The following is a 19,285-nucleotide window of genomic DNA, read 5'->3' on the forward strand; positions in this document are numbered from 1 at the left end:
ATTTGCACCTGTCCTAGATTAAATATGTACTTCATTAGGTTATGAAATTCCAGATCTACAAGAAGGTCTAGGGTTAAAAAGGGTCTTCTATATAACATTTAAAAAGGGCTGAGCTTCATAGGAGTTTTCAGAAATCCCCTTATCCTAAGGAGGGCTATGAGTAATAAAGCAGGCCAAGATTCAGAGGTCTCTTCACAAAGCTTAGCCAGGATTTGTTTTAAAGTTTGATTAGACCTTTCTACCATTCCAGAGGACTGAGGTCTCCAAGCAGAATGGAGATAATGATGGATACCTAGAGCTTCAGCTACAGATTGAATAATCTTAGCTACAAAAGAGTGTCCATTGTCTCACTGTAAGGAACGAGGAAGCACAAATCTGGGAATGATTTCCTTTAATAAGGCTTTGACAACCCTACCCAATGACTAAAGGTATCTATGAAAACTAATAAATATTTATATCTGGTGGAAGGTGGCATTTAAGTAAAGTCTAATTGCCAGTCTTTCCCCAGTTAAGTTCCTCGCCTCTGTACTGGCTCTATTAAAGGCGGGGGGTCTATTTTTCTACCTAAATTGTTGTAAGTACATAAGGAACAGGCTTGGGTGACTCTCTTAACTATACTAGGTAACCCTTTCCTCATAAAGAGCTGTTTTGCTAACATTATCATGGCTTCCCTCTCTATAAAGAAGGAGTCACACAAGTTCTTAATAATCTTGCATTGACAAGACTGGGGAGGTAAAAGCTTTTGGCCTGTATACCACCAAAGTCCCTCTAATCTGCCACCTTGTTTAATTGCCCATGAGATTTCCTTGCTGGTATATGTTAGAGAAAACTAAAAAGGTCTCGCAAAAGTGAACAATGCCATCTCAGAATTTGTTAATAAAGCTGCCCTTTTTGTTTCTCATTGGCCTTGGAGTTGCCCTGAGCAATGGAGGACATATCCCTCTGGTGTCCTCTGCAATGGATTACTGCTACCTTCCTTCATTTTTGTACAGCTAAAAGCTGTAAAATCTCAGGCCCATGTTTAATAGGGGTATCTTTTGCAGTTAGGAACCCCCTTTCTTTCCAGATGCCTGCATGGGCATGGAGGACAAGAAAGGCATACTTGGAATCAGTGTAAATAGTTATTGTTTTTTCTTATCCCAGTGTTAACACTCAAGTTAAGGCTATAATCTCAGCTTTCTAGGCTAATGTTGGTGGCAGCAAGGGTTGGGCTTCTATAGTTTCATATAAGTTGATGATGGTATATTCTGCTTTCCTTTTTTGTCTATTTTGTACAAAGCTGCTGCCATCAGTAAACCATCCTCATCCGGATCTTTTAGAGGGGTATCAGATAGGTCAGCCCTACTTGAGTAGACAAGATTGACTACCTAGGAGCAAGAGTGAGCTGGATCAGGAGAAGGTTCAGTTGGTACTAATGAGGCTGGATTTAGAGTATTGCAGGGCTTTTAGGTTACCTCTGGGGTGTCTAGGAGGAGAGCATTGTATTTAGTTAGCCTTTCTCCAGTAAACCAGAGATGCTTCTTCATTTCTAGAGTTCCTTGAACTTGATGAGGGGTCAGGACCTCTAATGGTTGTCCTAAGGTTAACTTGGTAGCCTCCTCTACTAACAAAGCTGTTGCTGCTGCTGCTCACAGACAAGGAGGTCATCCACAAGCAACGTCATCTAATTTCTTTGAAAAATATCCAACTGGCTGGGGACATTCTCCTAACCTCTGGACTAAGACACCCATTGCTATTCCCTGCTTCTCTGCCACATACAAGGAAAAGGGCTTAGTAAGGTCTGGAAGACCCAAGACAGGAACCTATCAAGACCTCTTGTCCAGTCAAGGGATTTTGAGTCTGGACCTTTGATGGCTTCATAAAGTGACTTTGCTAGTAACCTGAAGCCAAGAATCTATATTCTACAGAAGCCAGCCATTCGAAGAAAGGTTCAAAGGTGTTTTTCTGTCTTGGGTATGGCTAAGTTCAAGAGGGCCCTCTTTCTGTCAGTCAATAACTGCTCGCTGCTAGGGGTTAGTATGTACCCTAAATAATTAACCCATTGCTGTGATATTTGGGCATTTTTCTGAAAAACCTTGTATCTTCGATCTCCAAGAAAATTGAGAACTTTTATGGTATTAAAATTGGAAATGCTGTCAGAGGGGCTTCATATTGGAATATCACCACATATTGAAGAATAGCCCCTTTGTCTAATTGTATGTCTCTCAGATCTCTTTTCAGGGCTCTGGCAAACAAGTGGTGACCGTCTCAGAAACCCTGTGGGAGTGTTGTCCAAGTGTACTATTGAGATCTTTAGGTTTTTGGGTCAGGCCATTCAAAGGCAAACAGGTATTGGGAATCTGGGCAGACAGGAGTGCAAAAAAAGAGTATATTTTATTTAGATCTAGAAGAGTAAACCATTGTGTATCTCCCTGTAGATGAGTAAGGATGGTATAGGGGTTGGCTACAATGGGATGAAGGGGAACTACAGTCTCATTACTAGTTTCAGGTCCTGGACTAGCCTGTATACCCCAGAGGTGTTTATTACTGGAAGAATAAGGGTGCTGCAAGGTGACTGGCAAGGTACCAAGAGTCCATGCTCTAGGAATTTGTTAATAATAGGCCTCAGCCTCTCCAGCGCTTCCTTCCAAATTGGGTACTGTCTCTTGTGAGGGTAGGCAACTCTCAGCTTTAATTATATAACCACTGGTTGAGCAATTGTTGCCCTCACAGGAACTCCCTGGTCCCAGACTGTGAGTACAACTGTCTCAAGGACCTGAGCAGAAATTTTATTATCTAGAAGGGCCATGTTTCAGTTGACACTAGAGGGATGTCCCAGGATCTCAAAGTGACTCCTAAGTCTTTTAAAAGATCTCTACCTAATAAGGGAATGAGGCACTGAAGAATTATTTAAAGGAGTGAAGAAATAGTCTGTCCTCAAATTGGCACATAAAAGGGTGTATATAGAAACAAGTTTGAGGGTTGCCATTACTCCTGTAATAAGTACACTTTTGGAGGTTAGAGGTCCAGGTAAGTGGCCCCAGTATCAATAAAAAAGTTAATTTGCTTACTTGTGACGTCGAGGGTTACCCGAGGTTCCTCGGTGGTGGTGAGAATGTTGGTACGGATCAGTGCCATGTGGGTCCTCGGGCCTCATCAATTTTCCATTACTGCCATAGTAGAGGCTTGCGTCTCCTGTCCTCTTTGGGACTGAGGGCAGTTGAGCTTCCAGTGACTGGAATCTCTGCATAGTGGGCAAGATCCCGGGCCAGCTTTTGGCACTCGTCTGCCCAGTGGCCAGGATGCTTGCGTTTAAAGCAGGCCTTATAATTCTTACCAGTAACGGCTTGCTGTTCCTTTGATTTTCCCGGGTGACTTTGAGATGGCATGGTGTTCCTAGTGGTGCTGCTAAAGGCTAGCACAGTCACTTCAGCCTGTACTTTTCCCTGCCTCCTCTCCTGCTGAAATCTTTCCTCCTTTTCTTCTTGATCCTAGTTGTTAAAAAACAGAGAAAGCAGTGTCTAGTAATCGTGCCATGGGGTTTGAGGCCCTACCGTAATTTATGAAGTTTTCTCCTAATATCTAGGGCAGACTGGCTAATAAAATGTTACCCCATGAGGGTCTGACCCTCAAGTGAAAAGGAATCTAAATTGGTATATTTTCTAAAAGCCTCAATGAGCCTCTCCTGGAAGAGAGCAGCGTTTTCATCTCTACCCTGAGTCACCTCCTTTACCTTTTCATAGTTTACAAGTTTCTTAATATATTTTTTCATTCCTTCTAGAAGGCATTGAATTATATTGTCCCTGTCTCAGGTCACTCCTGCTATGTTATAATCCCAGTAGGGATCCTGGTCTGGAAAAACTGTAGCCACAAGTCCCTAGTTTTGGATATTTGGGGCATGTAATTGGTCAGCAAGTTGCCATGCTGCATCCCAGAAGTACTGTTTCTCTTCTGGGGTGTAGCAAGGAGCTAATGTAATGTATATGTCCCTCCAGGCTAAATCAAAGGCCAAAGTCAAAGACTGGGAGTTTTAAGTAAAATGGGCAGGGTCCTCTGAAAAGCATCCAAGTTTTCCCTTGCATTGTTTTAGGTCAATAACAGAGAAAAGGACACGGATGCATATAGTACCCTCTGTCCCACTGCCCTCTATCCCTAAAGGGTAACCTTTTTGGAGCAGGTGAGAGGTATGAAGGCCCACTCCAAGTAACCTTGGCTAGGCTAGGTTCTTCTTCTTTAGGCAGGCCGGGGTATAGAGGAGAGTAGCAAGGACCAGTATACCCAGAGCTTGAACCTGATCCCAAGGTTGGAGTCCCTGGAGAAGCAGACTCCACTATTGAGCCCACTGGAGGTTTGGGCCCCTCCTGAGGGACAGAAGGGCTGCTAAGGAGGTCATCATCTAAGATGTCAGGGGAAGCTCCTACAACACAGGATTGTAAAGGATTTTTACAAAGGGACAGGGTTTTGGTAAGCATTATGAAGGCCTGTACATAGGGAAACTCAAGCCATTTGCCTTTCCTCCGGAAAAACAGATCTAACTGTAAGGTATTATAATTAGTACTGCCATTTTCTGGGCAAGTTTCCCTATTCCCTAATTTATATTGAGGCCATGAGGTATTACAGTAAAAAATAAGCCTCTTTTTTCTAAGTTCATCTAATTTAAAAATATTCCAATTCTTCAGGGTGTACCCAAGCAGTGGCTCCGGACAGTAGATGAGACATTTTCCATATTCACAAATAGGCACCTAAAATGAAAGATGACAAACCTTAGGTTCTCTCAGAACTGTTATGGTGTCAGATGCATGATGGGTACAGCCTTAACTGTAGTGTTAATTTATTACAGTGATCATATAATGAAGCGAAGGTGAATTCTAGGTCACACCAGCTGTCCTTTTGTGCCTGCTATGCTGGGGACTTTCCCTATCCCCTTCATTTTCTGCTTTAGCAGGAAGTTTTAAACTACCGAACTGCTTTACTACATCAAAGCTATTTTCAAGGCTGTTTTTCATTTTGATGACTCTGAGGAGGGGTCCTGATGTAACTCCTACCTCAGGGGATGTCTTATATGGTGAGTCAGAGTTATTATTTTTCTATACTGCTTACCAAACCAAACCATCAAGTTAACTTTAAGCAGGTTCACTTCCCTGAGCAAGTGGTGGACCAGGAGCCACCCGTCAACCTGCTTCTGTGCAGATGAAAGGCTCTAGGGAGTTAGAAGAACATATTCTCATGTGGTCTCATTCAATGATAGCTCAAAAATCCTGATTAAATTTGTCCGCTATTACAATTAATTTCTTTAGATCTAATTTGTGCTTCAAACTACAGCGAATAACAGCTATCCACTTAAATCCTGTTCTGTCTCCTTATGCTTGAAAGCTAAGATTATGTTATATTTCAAAGATCCCTTCTCACAAATAGTTTTGAAGTCTATGAAAATAATATATTGTAGAATATTATGAAAACGTAATGTTTCTTTGTTGGAGTCTTTTAAATGATATTTCTAGAAAGGGCAATTGTTTAAATACTTTTTTCTAGAAGAGTAGTTTTCAGATTCTTTTTAATCTTTCCTTTTTTTCCACTTGAAAAAGATTTCAATTATTACATTTTAACCATGAAAAACCATAAATCTATCATACTGACCAGTAGCCTATATGAACTATTCAGGCATATCATTTTTCTTTGTGCCATAGCCATGAAAATAAATGACACAATGGCATTATAATTGATGAACTCCTAAGCCTAACACAGTCTCCTATGTGGCTTCTATTACCCTCATTTCATTTGATAGAAGAAAACTTGAGGGTGAATGGAAGTAGGTAATTACAAAAAAAATAACAGCAGGCCCATTTAAGTAATTTTCCAGGAAAATGTTGAAATATAAAAAATCTAGTGAAAACATGATTAAAGGGGGTGGGGGAATCTATGGACTTCAAGACACTATAGGAACACTCAGAACCCCCTTGAGTGAGCAGAGAGAGGGAAATGATCTATTAAGTTTTTTTTTCCTAAATGAATATGAAACTGAATTAGTCATGCTGACTTACAGTTTGTTCCTGTTCTTACGACTTTTTGTATATTTTGTGATGTTTTTCCATAGGCTTCGAGCCAGACTTCTTGGCATGGCCCTCTGGTTCTCATTCCGGATCTCTGGGTATATTTGATGAGTTAGAGGTCTGAAAGCACTGGTGTGGCTGTGAGATTTCTCCTATGCAGGACAGGGGCAGGGACCAGCAGGGCTCTTCAGTGGGTTCCTCGTAGCACTGTTTGGATTGTTGAACTTTGTCATGTAGTAGCTATTTAAAATAATAAAAATGAGTTCCACATGACTATTTCCTACTCTTGAAATTTGAAAAGTTTATATGTAGACTGATCTTTTTACCAAATTCATGTCACAGAGTAAGTCATGTGACTTGGCAACATAAATGTAGTTGAGTTAGGACAACATGAAGTCAGCATTTTAGCCACCATGGGCATTTTGTACTGTGAAAGCTTTATACCTTTATGGTGGGAGATGATTAGGATAAGGTAAAAGAAGTCAAAATGCTGTTTTTTGTTTGTGTGTTTGTTTCTGTTATGAACATTGTGAAGTATTTTTTTAATCTCTTTTTAAAATATAAGTAATCACTGTAACAAACATATGTCAGAATTTTCTGGCAGACATTTGTATAGCTGTGGTTACTGCCAGGAATTATATTAGATACTCCAAAGCACTGTGTTTTTTAGTGCTGACCACTGAATGAGTTGCTGATACACTATCAGCCAATTTTTATCAAACATACTTATTTTTATTATTTCGTATGGTCATGTGGGCTGCTTGTTCTCAAGTGTACATCCTGCACAAATATTTGATTATCAGGTGAAAAGATACTCAAGCAGATGAGGAATATGTTTTTTAAAAAGATAAATATATACACAATTAAAGTCTGACTTTATTCTCTGGTAATGGAAAGAAAACCTTTTTTAAAAGCTGAAAAGTTCTATTTATAACTTTGAATTTTATAACACAGAATTTTAAAAATTGGCCCCCCGACAATGTTGACTACTTTCAGGGTAATACAAATTTTAATAAAGGAAATCCCTACTATTAACATTTTAAGAATCCCACTTTAATTTCAATTTCAAAGAGATCTGATAGCTACAAAAATAAAACTCTTAATTCACATACAAGATGCTTTATATTTCTGTATTTATTTTTAATTATTTCAACCTAATCACAGCCTTCTTTTTCCTTCTCAACCTCATTTATGCCCACAAGACACAGCATGGACCTCAGTGCAGCACAATGGCTCCCACTTGGCCAGGGTCAAAAGCTCGAATGAAGAAAATTCCCATCCTGTGTTTTTCAAGTACAGGGCCAGTATGGACCAGCTTCAGGCCATAATCGACCATGCAGACCACTGCCAACAAGAGCTAGCTTTCCACTGCAGAAAGTCAAGGCTTTCAGCTCATCACGGTGAGTAATCAGAACAATCCGCCATCGTGGTCTGTAGTTACTACAGGTCGTAGTGGCCTACACAGGTGCCCGAGAGTATGTGCACAATGAGTCACAATCTGGAAATTACAGAAATGCTTTTTCTTGGAGCAAAGAGCAAGGTCAATACATGTTACTGTTTACTCAAAGCTGCAAATGATCTTAAGTCTCTTCTCAGACTCAGCTGGGCAGTAAAAGCCTCCTTTCAAGCCCCTCGGACTCTCACTGCTCATTCGCAATGAAGGGCAGCTGCACCTTAATTCTGTTTTATCTTAGAAGGGATTGCTAATGGCATCATGGTATAGTTATCCGCAGGTGATTATTCTGAGATTTTTTTTTCATAGACTTAATGCAATTTATGTCCTGGGGGATTATTAACTAGAGAACAATGTTGATATCATATAGCTCTTTCATACAATGTAACTGCTAATAGTTCATTGTTTATATCTAGTCTACCCTTAAACATTCTGTTTTTAGTTTTGTATTTTGTTCCTTTGAAGTATCTCATTTTGTCAGAATGAGCAACCCCACTAACTTCATGAAACTCCTTGGTTTCCCGGAGGCTAATCTACCCTGTCTCTGATCAGGCATCTGGGGAATAGAGTGAGCAGAAGGAGGTATGCAGGGTCCTCTGAATTCAAGTTCTGAGCTTGTCACTCGGCAGCTGTGCAACTTGGAAAATTGTTTCATCTTTTTTGAGTCTTCAGAGCTAACCTCACGAGGACTTAAATGCACATCTATAAATCACATGAAGTAAATACTACTTAATTACAAATCTCCAGTTTATTGAATTTATAGTTAGTGCTCAAGGGTTTAGTATTTACTGTTAGTCAATGGCTGCCAAATAAATCACTGAACTGAAATTGTGTGTTCCCAGAAGAATGAGAAAGCTGTGTCTAGAAGCATAAGTCAGTGCTAGGGAACAATGTGGGTTGGGTTATCTAACTCAACCACTAACAAAGTCAGAACACAAACCACCCAGTGAGTCGGAGCAAACTCACTTACACATACTAGTATATGGTCCATTCCAGAATCCAGATACCACATGAAGGTGCTAGTGTCCAGCTATTGATTTGCAAGAGATTACTCATTGTCATCCCTTTGATATAAATGTATAAAACAGCAACAAAAGCAACAACAAAAAATGAGTATTTAGTTGGGGTTAGGAGAAAATACAGAAAGAGAAAAGACTTTTAAACTTGTTAAACACTTGCTAAAGAAACAAAACGAACTTCATTGTCTATACATGCTCAAGCTATTTGCATTTCTTATATGCTGCTACCAGAGAATTTTCAGCAGAAACTTAATTTAGACAAATTCAACAGAAATCTATATATTTCCAGAAGCTCTTAATTAGGGAGAAATGAGGTGGGCAATACACCATAAAATTTTTGCACTAATTTGCCTAATATATCTTAAAATTGTTGTACCAATTTTCTCTGCATTATCGATAGACAAAAATGAGTGTGCAGGGGATCGATGCTACTCCTGTGTCGAAGGAGTGAAAACAAATAATGCCTTCACCTGGAGCTCTCATTAGGTGATTGCAATGTGAGAACAGTACAAGGTGACTGCAGTGTGGGAAGCAAATAGCTTAAGAATTGTATAAGGTAGATTGGGGAATGTCAATCAAAATTTAGTTATATCCCAAGAATTTTCTACTATTTAAATTCTCAGAAGTTGTCAGGAAACTGAGATTGTGTTAATCAAGAGAAGAGATACAGCAAGACTGGGGCCTCAGTGCAGCAGCCCTTGTGTCACTTTGGTGTTTCAAGAGGGCTGGGGCAAAGCACTTGGGCCCAAGATCTTGTCAGGGTCCAGGAACATTTTTCTTCCAGCATTTCTTAAGGTTTTACATTACAGACAGTTTCAGGAGATATGATTATGGGTGGCTAATGAGGAAGTTATGTAACAGTCAGTGTTGGTCCTAATAAACTATTAGGTCACCATCCTAGGAATGCTAAGTCTGTGGCGTATGTAGTTATGGCTAGAGAGAAGGACAGTGAACTAGGGGCTAAAATGACTGAGGAAGCAGAGCCTCTGCCCCCTGGTCATTGACATCTCTTCTGTTCCTTTCCACTCCAGCCTCTAATTTTTCTTCATGTTATTCTTAGTTTTTATGCAGATTCTCTAGGTTACTCAAAGAAATCTTGAATGGAACCAAATGCATTTTTACCTTTAAAAACATTAGATGATTCCTATTTTATAGGAAAAATAAAAAGTTCTGATGTAAACACAAAATTGTGCATCTATCTGTGTGTGATGATTTCTTTGCTCTTCGATCTATGAAAGAATAATTACATTTTTAAAATAGTATTTTGAAAAATATCTATTAAATATATGAGCTAAAAAGATCTTTTACCCCCTAGAAATAAGTTTTAAACACATTAAAAAAACAAGACTGTTGATATTGATTTCTTGGCATGTATCTTACACACTGGACCTGAGGTGGGTGGTAATGGATGCATTGGAGGTGTTTTCAAGCTGAGAGACTGTCAGCAGAAGAAGTTTCATCAAACTGGGAGCCATAATGAGCAGTGGACTTGTAAGTTATGGAGAGGCTAAGCTATGTTTCAGGTTCTTGGTGGGGGCCAGATGGGGACAACCTACGGTTTTGAAATAGCACACTGACAGAACCAGCTGATTTGATGTCACTTCTATTTCCTCTCCTTCCCTCACTCCCTGCTTCCTAGGGATTGTTTCCTCTCCACCCTCCTGCATACTCTGCCTTTTGTAAACATCCTAGGGTGTGCTGTAACTGGAAAGGGGTCTCAGCAGAATCTTTAGCATAATCATGAGGTCCTGTAGAGCTGAGGCAGCCTCTGTCACTGAATTGTGGGCTGCGCTGAGGAGGGGCTGAGAAGCGGGTTGTGCTGAAGAACTGAGCTGTAGTTACCTCAGAACTGTTCTGAGCCTGAGAATCACCTCATGTAGCAAGAAGTCTTGTCAGTGCCACTGCTTTTGTTTCCAAATACAGAGTTAACCCATTCAGTATAAAAAGAAGCTCGTGTCTTCAAGAAACTTCTGAGAAATGATGGGAAGTACCAGTGTATTTAGCTAATGAATAAAGTGAAAGAAATCCATATTTTCTATAATAACTAAATTATTTCAATGATATATTAGGATCTCAAACAAATTTCAGATTCAGTGTTTAAATTATTCTGGTTTTTATTTTGATGCCAATTTTTAAATGTAATTTCCAAATAAATTATGTAATTGGAGTCCTCAAGAAAAATATGTAAATATTATGCTTGAATGAGCTAGGTACTACTTGTTCATTTTCTAATAAGAGAAAGAAATATGGTGATAATGCAAATCTTGATGTTAAAATATATTTAAACAGTTGGAAGTCCTCTTCAAAATTATCCTATTCAGAGTTAAAATATTCTCTCTTCTAAAATAACCTGTTTTAATAGAGGGGAGTAAGGGAACTCTATTGGGGATGTTGGTAGTGGGCACCACAGTAGGTGTCACCTTTCTCATACTTGTTTTTCAGATGGAACCCCAGTGAGCTGGTGGGTTGGAAGAAGCAATGAAACACACACTTACTGGGGAGGTTCTCTGCCTGATGCTCAAAAGTGTACTTGTGGATTAGAGGGGAACTGCATTGATTCTCAATATTACTGCACCTGTGATGCTGCCCGGAATGAATGGTGATTTCCATATAATTTCCCTGTGCAAACTGTAATTTTTTATTGCTTAAGCTGTGTACCTTACGCAGACACTAGACAAGACAGTACAATAAAGAGAATAAAGTACTCCCTAGCAAGTGAAAAGTATAAACTTTGAAGTGTATGATGTAATTAATCTGAAGCCTAAAATATTAAGGTAGCTATCTCTGTTTACCTGTGAATATATAATCATGCCATTTTATTTTTCTAATAAGATGAAATAAGAATATTAGATTAGTGTTTTACTAATTAGTGAGATATTAGGCTTCTTAAAATTAAGTTTAACCCAATTAACAAGGCTAATCCAGGACTGTTTGCTGACCTCCCTAATTTCTAGTTGTGTTTTTAAATGACCGCATAGGGGAAATCAGACAAAGCCTTGAATACATGAAAGAGAATATATGGAACATATACCTGCCCATAGAGCTGGAGGTCTCAAAAGGCTACAGACCCAAAGAAAAGGGTGAGGACAGATTTTCCAGTTAGCACTCTAGGTAGAAAAAAATAACTCCTTGAAAACTCATATCTGCAAATCTGCCCTCACACAGATTTAGAGTTCATATTTACATGACTTGGTTGGTCCTTGAATTAACTTAACATGGCCACAGGTTAGAGACACCAATCACTCATCATTGAATTACATGAAATTTTTACTGGCCTTCCCTCTTTGTGTAGGCCTCACAGGATTCCCACAGATAAAATGCCAGCAAATATAAGCTCACAATCCAGTGTTACACACAATACTGGAGGAGAGAGTGAAGCCAGAAGAAACCATAAAGATAGATTGTATGTCTAAAAATCTCATATAATGGATACCTTAAAAACATAAGATAAAATAAATATGTAATCTGTTTGAAAAGTAAACATGGGAAAGCAATCAGATACTACTAACAAAGATGATTGTGATTTAGAACAAATGAATGTTTAGAAAAGTGAAAATACCATTGAAATGTAAGATTTGTTGGGTCAGATAATAGACACAAGTGATCAGAAAATTGGTGAAATAGAAAATACATGTAAATATAGCAAAGAGAGAAACAAAGTGGTAACTAAGAAAGCAACGACATAAAGGAGTGGTGTGAAGACTGAACATATGCTTAAGTTTCAAAAGAGAAGATTGAAGATAATTAAGAGGAGGCAATATTCATATAGCTGAGAAATTTCCAGATTTAAGAAAATACTGGAATAACAACCAGGATGAACAAAAGTAAATCCATATCTATAAATGTCATGGTGAAATCAAAGAACACTAAAGAGAATATTAAAAGGAGCAGAGATCAAAGGAAGACTCTTAAAAAGAAAGACAACTAGAGAGCCAGCTGACCTCCTCTTAACAGCATAGAGCACGGCCCCCAAGATGTGACACTCTTCTCACAGTGCAAAAGTGAAGCAACTGACAAATCCCAAGCGTTCACTGCTTTCAAAAATGAGATAAAATGAAGATCCAGACAAACACTGAAGAAATTTACCACCAGCAGACTCCACAAGAAGAGCTTTAAAAAAAATTTTTTAAGAATGGTTTTCAGAATGAAAGTAATCTTATAAAGAAGGTCTCAGATGCAAGAAGAAATATTAAGGAAAGAAACTTATAAACTCGGAGATTAAAAAGTAAAAAATAAACACTAGACAGCAATAACATATAACTATATATAGAATCGAAACACAAGAAAGCAATCAGATCCTATTAACAAAGGTGATTGTGATTTATAAAGGAATAAAAAAAGTTTAGAAATGAAAATATCATTGAAATTTAAACTTGTTTTATAAGTATTTATAAACATTAAATTGCTTAAAGTGTAAACAGTAAAAGTTTAAGTGTAACCTCAAAAAATAGAAACAGAGCATATTGTATTCAAATCAGTGGAGGGAAGAAAGAAAAAATGAGATTTTAAAAATTATTTAATCCAAAAGGAGATAGAAAATGGGATTTTTAAAAAGGGGAAGCAACAAGTATAAAAGAAGATAAAAATGTATGAGTAGTCATTCACAATAAATGTGACAAAAATATCCATTTAAATCTAGATATGTCACATTGAATTAAAAACCAATAATCTTGTTTGCACATCTGGAAATATTGAAAGTAAAGTGCTAAAAAATAATTTCACCATGCAAATGTACATAAAACTAAATTTTAAAAGTCTTAATATGGACAAAGTTACTCTCACTATATAATGATACTTTTTAATTTTACCAGAAAAAAAAACTAACAATCCTAGACTTTTACGCTTCTGGTAAAAATGACTGAAAAATGTATATAGAAAAAAATTGACAGAACTGAAAGAAGAAATTTACAAATCAACCATGATGGAAAAATTTTTTAAATATAGATTTGTTAGTAATTGGTAATTCAAGCAGACAAAAATTAATAAGGATATAGAATATTTTTAAATGACATTGACAACTTGATTTTTTAAGCATATAAAATTATAGAATACACAATTTTCTCAAGCACAATGGCACATTTTTGCAAAATAATTCCCCTACTGTTCCAAAAAGCAAAATGAAAAGTTTTACAGTAGTTGTTATTATATAGTTTCTCTGATTACAATGCATTTAGGTTGGAAATGAACAATGGAAATGTAAAATATATATATATGTAAAATATATATATATGTAAAAATATATATATATATATATTTTTTATAAAAATATATATATGTAAAATATATATATATATATATCTAATATATATATATATATATATATATATATATATATATATATATATATATATATGGTGATTCAAAACCACACACAAAAGAATGAAAACAAGGGAATAAAGATTACACTATTCTTAGAAAATATGGTTATCTATAAAGAAAACTAACAGCTAAGATAATTCTGAAGATGGAAACAAGACTCATCAGACTTATCAGACGTGATGAGTGTTAGGATGCTGCAGTAATTAATACAGCCTCAGTTTGCCAAAAGGATGAGCAAAAGAACAGTGAGATGCAACAGTGAGCTCAGGAGCTTTCAAAATATGAAATTCTGGATAATGATAATTATGTTCTCACCATAATTTTTCTACCAAACAATTATAAAATGTCAAAGTTGACCCACTATTTCTCCCTTGTAGCTTTCTCAACAACTCAAAGTAGTCAAAACTATTATACCTTAAAAATATCTACTGAGAAAGATGAACAGAAAGAATAATTTCTAGAGCATTAGGAACTAAAACAAAAAGGAGATGAATTTGGAAGTCCTCTTACTGAATGTTTAAAACTTATGAGAAATTATCATGTCTAGATATGCAATGTTTACAAATTTGGGGGGGAAATAGAGAAGCCAGAAGAAAAACTGAGATATTACTGTAAATTAGGCAGTTTTGAATGAACCTGGTGACAATAGCAGTTAATAATATCTTACATAAAGTGTGGGCAGTTGAGAATGGCTGGTACTAATAAAGAACTTTTAAATAAGAATTCTTTAAAATTCTCTCAGATTCAGGAAAATACTTTGCAAAAAACAAAATGAAAAAGACTCAATTATTATATCTGTCTCTGTATGCACTATTAGTGTTAAAAAAAGAATTAAAGTGTAGATTTTCACTGCATTAAAACTGTAGTTTTTAAATTTTTAAATTGTTCTTTAAAATTCAAGAATCTTCAATTTACTAATACACTTACATTTTTCCTTTAGGATATTCTATCAAAATAGCAATCACAATAATTAAAATACTTATTTGTAATGTTTACCAATACTTAACACCAGGAATTAATTTTGTGCACTATCCTCACATTTGTAACGAAATTAATTTCCAAGCTGTCTTGCCATAATTCAGTGGCACCTTCTGGATTGTGACCACTATTCCCAACAGATACAGGTGTTATGTCTTTGGGGTGATCTGCCTGTGTACCTCCATCAGCAGGAATCACAGGGGCTTAATCAGATAAAGTCATGTTGTTTTATTTAGTCTGATTTTTGGAAGCAACCTGATTCAAAAAAAATGTTTCTTAACTTTCAGGATATGTAATTCACATTTTTCATACCTTACCATATGCACTGCCAGTCACTTTGTTAAAATTTTTAAAAATAAAAATCTTAATAATTTAAAATTTTCTACCTTAAAAAAAGATTTTAATGCCTAAACAGAATTGTGATGGTTAACTATCAAGTTATGTAGACTTTTTTGCAGCGAAGTTATTAGGTTGAACCATAAAAAATTGCTGACTTTTTGGCCTACAGAAGAGGCAAATTCAAATACTTCAGTTTGTATATACAGGAGTAGTGTCTTTGTAATTGTTAGGAATTAAAACTGACTAGGTTCTATACAAGAACAGGGCATCAGAATAATAAATCAGACAAACTATTATTTGTCCATAAATCAAAAGTACATTTGTAATTGAAGTGTACAAAAAAAAAAAAAACCTATTAACAACTTATCAGGTGTAGAAAAATCTCCTTTGTCCAAAGAGGATGTTGGGGTATAGCCAGCTAACCATCCAGGTCTTCGGGCTCCTAGTCCAGTTCTTGTTGTATTACTCTCCCAAAATATTCATTTACATGATGTTATTGTTATTATTTATAATATCCACTAGGTTTCCTGGAGGTATTGATGGTGGTTTTTATGTCCACATCCCCAACACATAGGCGGGGACTGGCAATTGGAAAATGTGCAATAAGCATTAGTCAAATGAATGGATGGTGACAATCTTTGACCAAGCACTTCCGCATGCATTATCCCACTTATTAGTTCTAAGAATGTGTTGTATCATACCTTCATCTTGGTTTCTAATCGACATTCTGCTTTGTCTTCGTTTTTAAATTCATGGTATCAACAAGGAAATGCTTAAAAACCACAATAGAAATTTCTGAAACTTTAGTAAAAAAAAAAAAAAAATCTGAGAATTGAAAACCTAACTCTTGTTAGTCAGGTGGGTTTTTCTGAAGGAAGATTGCTCTTGCATGTGCAAGTTTTGCATTTAAGTATTACACAGTGGCTAAAATTGAAAGAGCAGTGAACTGCTTAGTCACGTTGAAAATGTAATCTTATGTCTGCGCCCATAACCAGACTTTGGACCTACCAGCTTTCTTCTCTGTAGTTATGTAGATGCTTCTGGTCTTCAGACGACCTCATTAAATACATTACTATGACTGTTAAGTGTTCAGAGGAGCCTATTACTTAGATATTCACAAATTTAGATTAATATCTCTTGAACTGCAATAAAAGACAATTACTTCTCTGTACATCATTCAGAGGAAGATGAAGATAGCTGTATTTGTTTTCTAGGACCAGCGACACAGTAGTCCTTTCCTGTAAGGAGCACCTGCCAGTCACTCGGGTTGTGATGACAGATGCAGGCCAACCACATTCAGAAGCAGCCTATACACTGGGGCCTCTGCTCTGCCGGGGGGACAGTAAGTAGTGGCAAGAGGAAGCACCTTGAGCCCTGATAATACATGTCAATGTTTCATGAGAAATTTAGCTGTATGAGTTCACAGGAACTCCGTCTCTCCTGATAATCCATATTTCATGAGGGATGTATTAATTTATGTGTATATTGTAATTGTAATTGAGGAAAATTATATTACCTCTGGATTATGTGTCTCTTCTATAGTATTTAATTAGACTACTGCTGTGAAGACTCATGGAATCGTCTGAAATATGTTGCTTGGTCAGCAAATATTTAATATTGTTCTACTAAGTATAAGGCACTTTGCTGAATGCTAAGATGTCTAAAATTGGTAAGATAATGATAAAATGAGAAGACAGGACCTATCAGATGAACTTGTTTGTTAAGGCCTTCTGGTAGTTCTGCGTGTTTACATAGGAAATCTCAACACTCCTAACTCCACTTACCCCTTCATCTACATCTGGATTGCTTTTACATCCTTCACTCCCCAAAACCAACTAAAATAAAATTCATGCACGCATTTTTAATTTTCCTCCTTCTAGTCTCTCTTGAACACACTCTATTCAGGCCTTCTACTCCATTACTTCCCAGAAATTGCTTTTTCCAGGTCACCAGTGACACCTCAATGTCTCTAAATCCAATTATTGTTCCCAGTTGTCATCTGAATTGGACTGTCAGCTACTTTAGCCTTCTCTCATGATTTACTCTTCTTTGATTCACTTTCCTTACTTGGAGGCCAGCATACCACAAAATGCTGTTTTTCCTCCTTCCCTCCTCCTCCCCTGTCTTCCTTTATCTCTCCAGTGGGATAATGTTAGGGTGCCCCAAAGCTCCATTCTGGTCCTCTCTCCTCTCTGCTCTCCACTGGTGATCTTTTCCCATCAGTCTCATGGTTTTAAATATCATATTGATGTCAGTGACCCCATGCCTTTGCTTCAGGCCCAGTTTCCCTGAACTTCAGAACCTGCATCCAACTGACTATTCTGTACTTTTACTTGTATTTCAACCATACAAAAAATGAGAAAAGAAAAATAAAATGCTTTCTCAACAACCTTCCTCAACTCGGTTCGTGGCAAGTCCATTATTTCACTTGCTCCTTAGACTGAACACATCACAGTCACTAATATCTTCTCTTTTCCTCTCATAACCCACATCTAATTCACCAGCAAATCTCATTACTTATAATTTCAAAAATGGATCCAGAATCTACCTCCATTACCACCTGTGTTTAGATTGTTGCTGTGGCCCCATAACTGGCCTGCCTGCTTCGGCCTCTGCCTGCTAAGCCCATACATTATACAACAGCCAAAGAGAACAAAGTCAGACCACGTCAGTCCTCTGCCCCAAATTCTCCTGTGTCATTAATATCAGAGGAGAGGCCAGAGTGCAGCATCACCCAGGCCGTGGTGGCCATGCTTTCCTTTAAGCTGGGCAGGACTGCAGTGGGGCCTATGGAGCTACAACTCTCCTTAGGCACCACAGGAGGTGTTGCCATGTGAGGAAAACCTGGCATTTCTGAACCTTACTTCTAAAGTAAGAGTTTTCTATTTCAGATAATAAAATATCGAGATGTAGAGTGTCTAAATGTAGAGGCATGTTAACATGCCTTGTCTGATGACAGTATGAAGAATTGTTTTTCTCACTCATGATATAAAATGCAGGCCACAGTTCTGTTTCTGGATAAGATGAAGTAAACATACCCCTTCCCATCTCTCCCATTGATTCACCGGACAGAATTCATGAGGTAGTTATCTTAGGACTCTGGAAAACAAATAGTAGCAGGAAAAGGAAACCAGAATTCACCATTTACTTTTTCCTCCAGCATCTCAGCCAACCTAGATATGGGCACTGGGTCACAGACAGAGAAAGCTCTAGGAGCAGCCCTCTAGTCCTGGCTGGAGGAGGAAACAGGGAACTCTTAACTCTCAGGGAGTACAGGAATCATATCTCCCTCCCCTTTTCTCTGTTTTCTGAGGGCCCAGTTCCCAGGCAGTCCCTTGACAGTAATGGTCAAAGTTGACTCAGGAGCCTGCAAAAGTCAAAACTCCAAAGGAAGGGACCTTCTGCTCTGAATAGGGCAGCCGTGATTCCAAGACAGTGGGAAAACTCATGCAAATGCTACTTTTTTTTTCTTTCTCTGTTCACCCATCACTTGACAGTGAACATGGATCAGTTGCAGAAGTGCATAGGAGAGTGCAATAGAACAGTTTTCTGGTTGAAAAGTGAGTACCAGGGAACCAGAAAGTACCTAGAAGGGTACAGAGGGGCAATTATTCAGGAAAGCAGAGCCATAAGTTGTTTATGAAGTCCTGAGTTCACCTCAGAGCTACACACACATAGATCTTATCCTAATTATAGACCAAAGAAGTTGGAAACTGAGCTAAGAGGCTACCACCCAGGACCCAGACTTGCCACTGGATGGTGCATGAGTGAGGCAGATCTGAATAGTACTGCAAATGAAAACTGGCCTGCCATTAGAATCATGGCCCACAGAAGGCAGGTTATAATGTGTTGCCAGATCCTAACCAAAATGACTGCATAAAAGAAGGAAAGAAAAAAATAAATAAATAAAGGAAGAAAGAAAGAAAGAGAAAAAATAGAAAAGAAAAATATCAACATGCTTCATAAAAGAAGGAAAGAAAAAAATAAATAAATAAAGGAAGAAAGAAAGAAAGAGAAAAAATAGAAAAGAAAAATATCAACATGCTTCATAGAATTTAAACAAAACCTAGAGTTTATTAACATAATATCTAGGAAGTAATTGAAAATTGCTTAGCAGAAAAATCTAAACTTACATAGGAAAAAATAGC

The 19,285-nt window shown here is 37.4% G+C and overlaps 1 protein-coding gene across 1 annotated transcript in view; it reads left to right on the plus strand.

Moving 5' to 3' along the window:
- Nucleotides 1-19,285, plus strand: part of LOC120597864 (contactin-associated protein-like 3) — a 194,060-nt gene that overhangs the window by 143,523 nt on the left and 31,252 nt on the right. The window contains exons 13-15 of the mRNA XM_039856539.1: nucleotides 7,232-7,429; nucleotides 10,944-11,100; nucleotides 16,352-16,479. Coding sequence (XP_039712473.1) covers nucleotides 7,232-7,429; nucleotides 10,944-11,100; nucleotides 16,352-16,479 — 483 coding nt within the window. The remainder of the gene's footprint in view (nucleotides 1-7,231; nucleotides 7,430-10,943; nucleotides 11,101-16,351; nucleotides 16,480-19,285) is intronic.

This window comes from Pteropus medius, unplaced genomic scaffold (genome assembly GCF_902729225.1).
Source record: "Pteropus medius unplaced genomic scaffold, Ma_sr-lr_union100, whole genome shotgun sequence".
Taxonomy (NCBI): Eukaryota; Metazoa; Chordata; class Mammalia; order Chiroptera; family Pteropodidae; genus Pteropus; species Pteropus medius.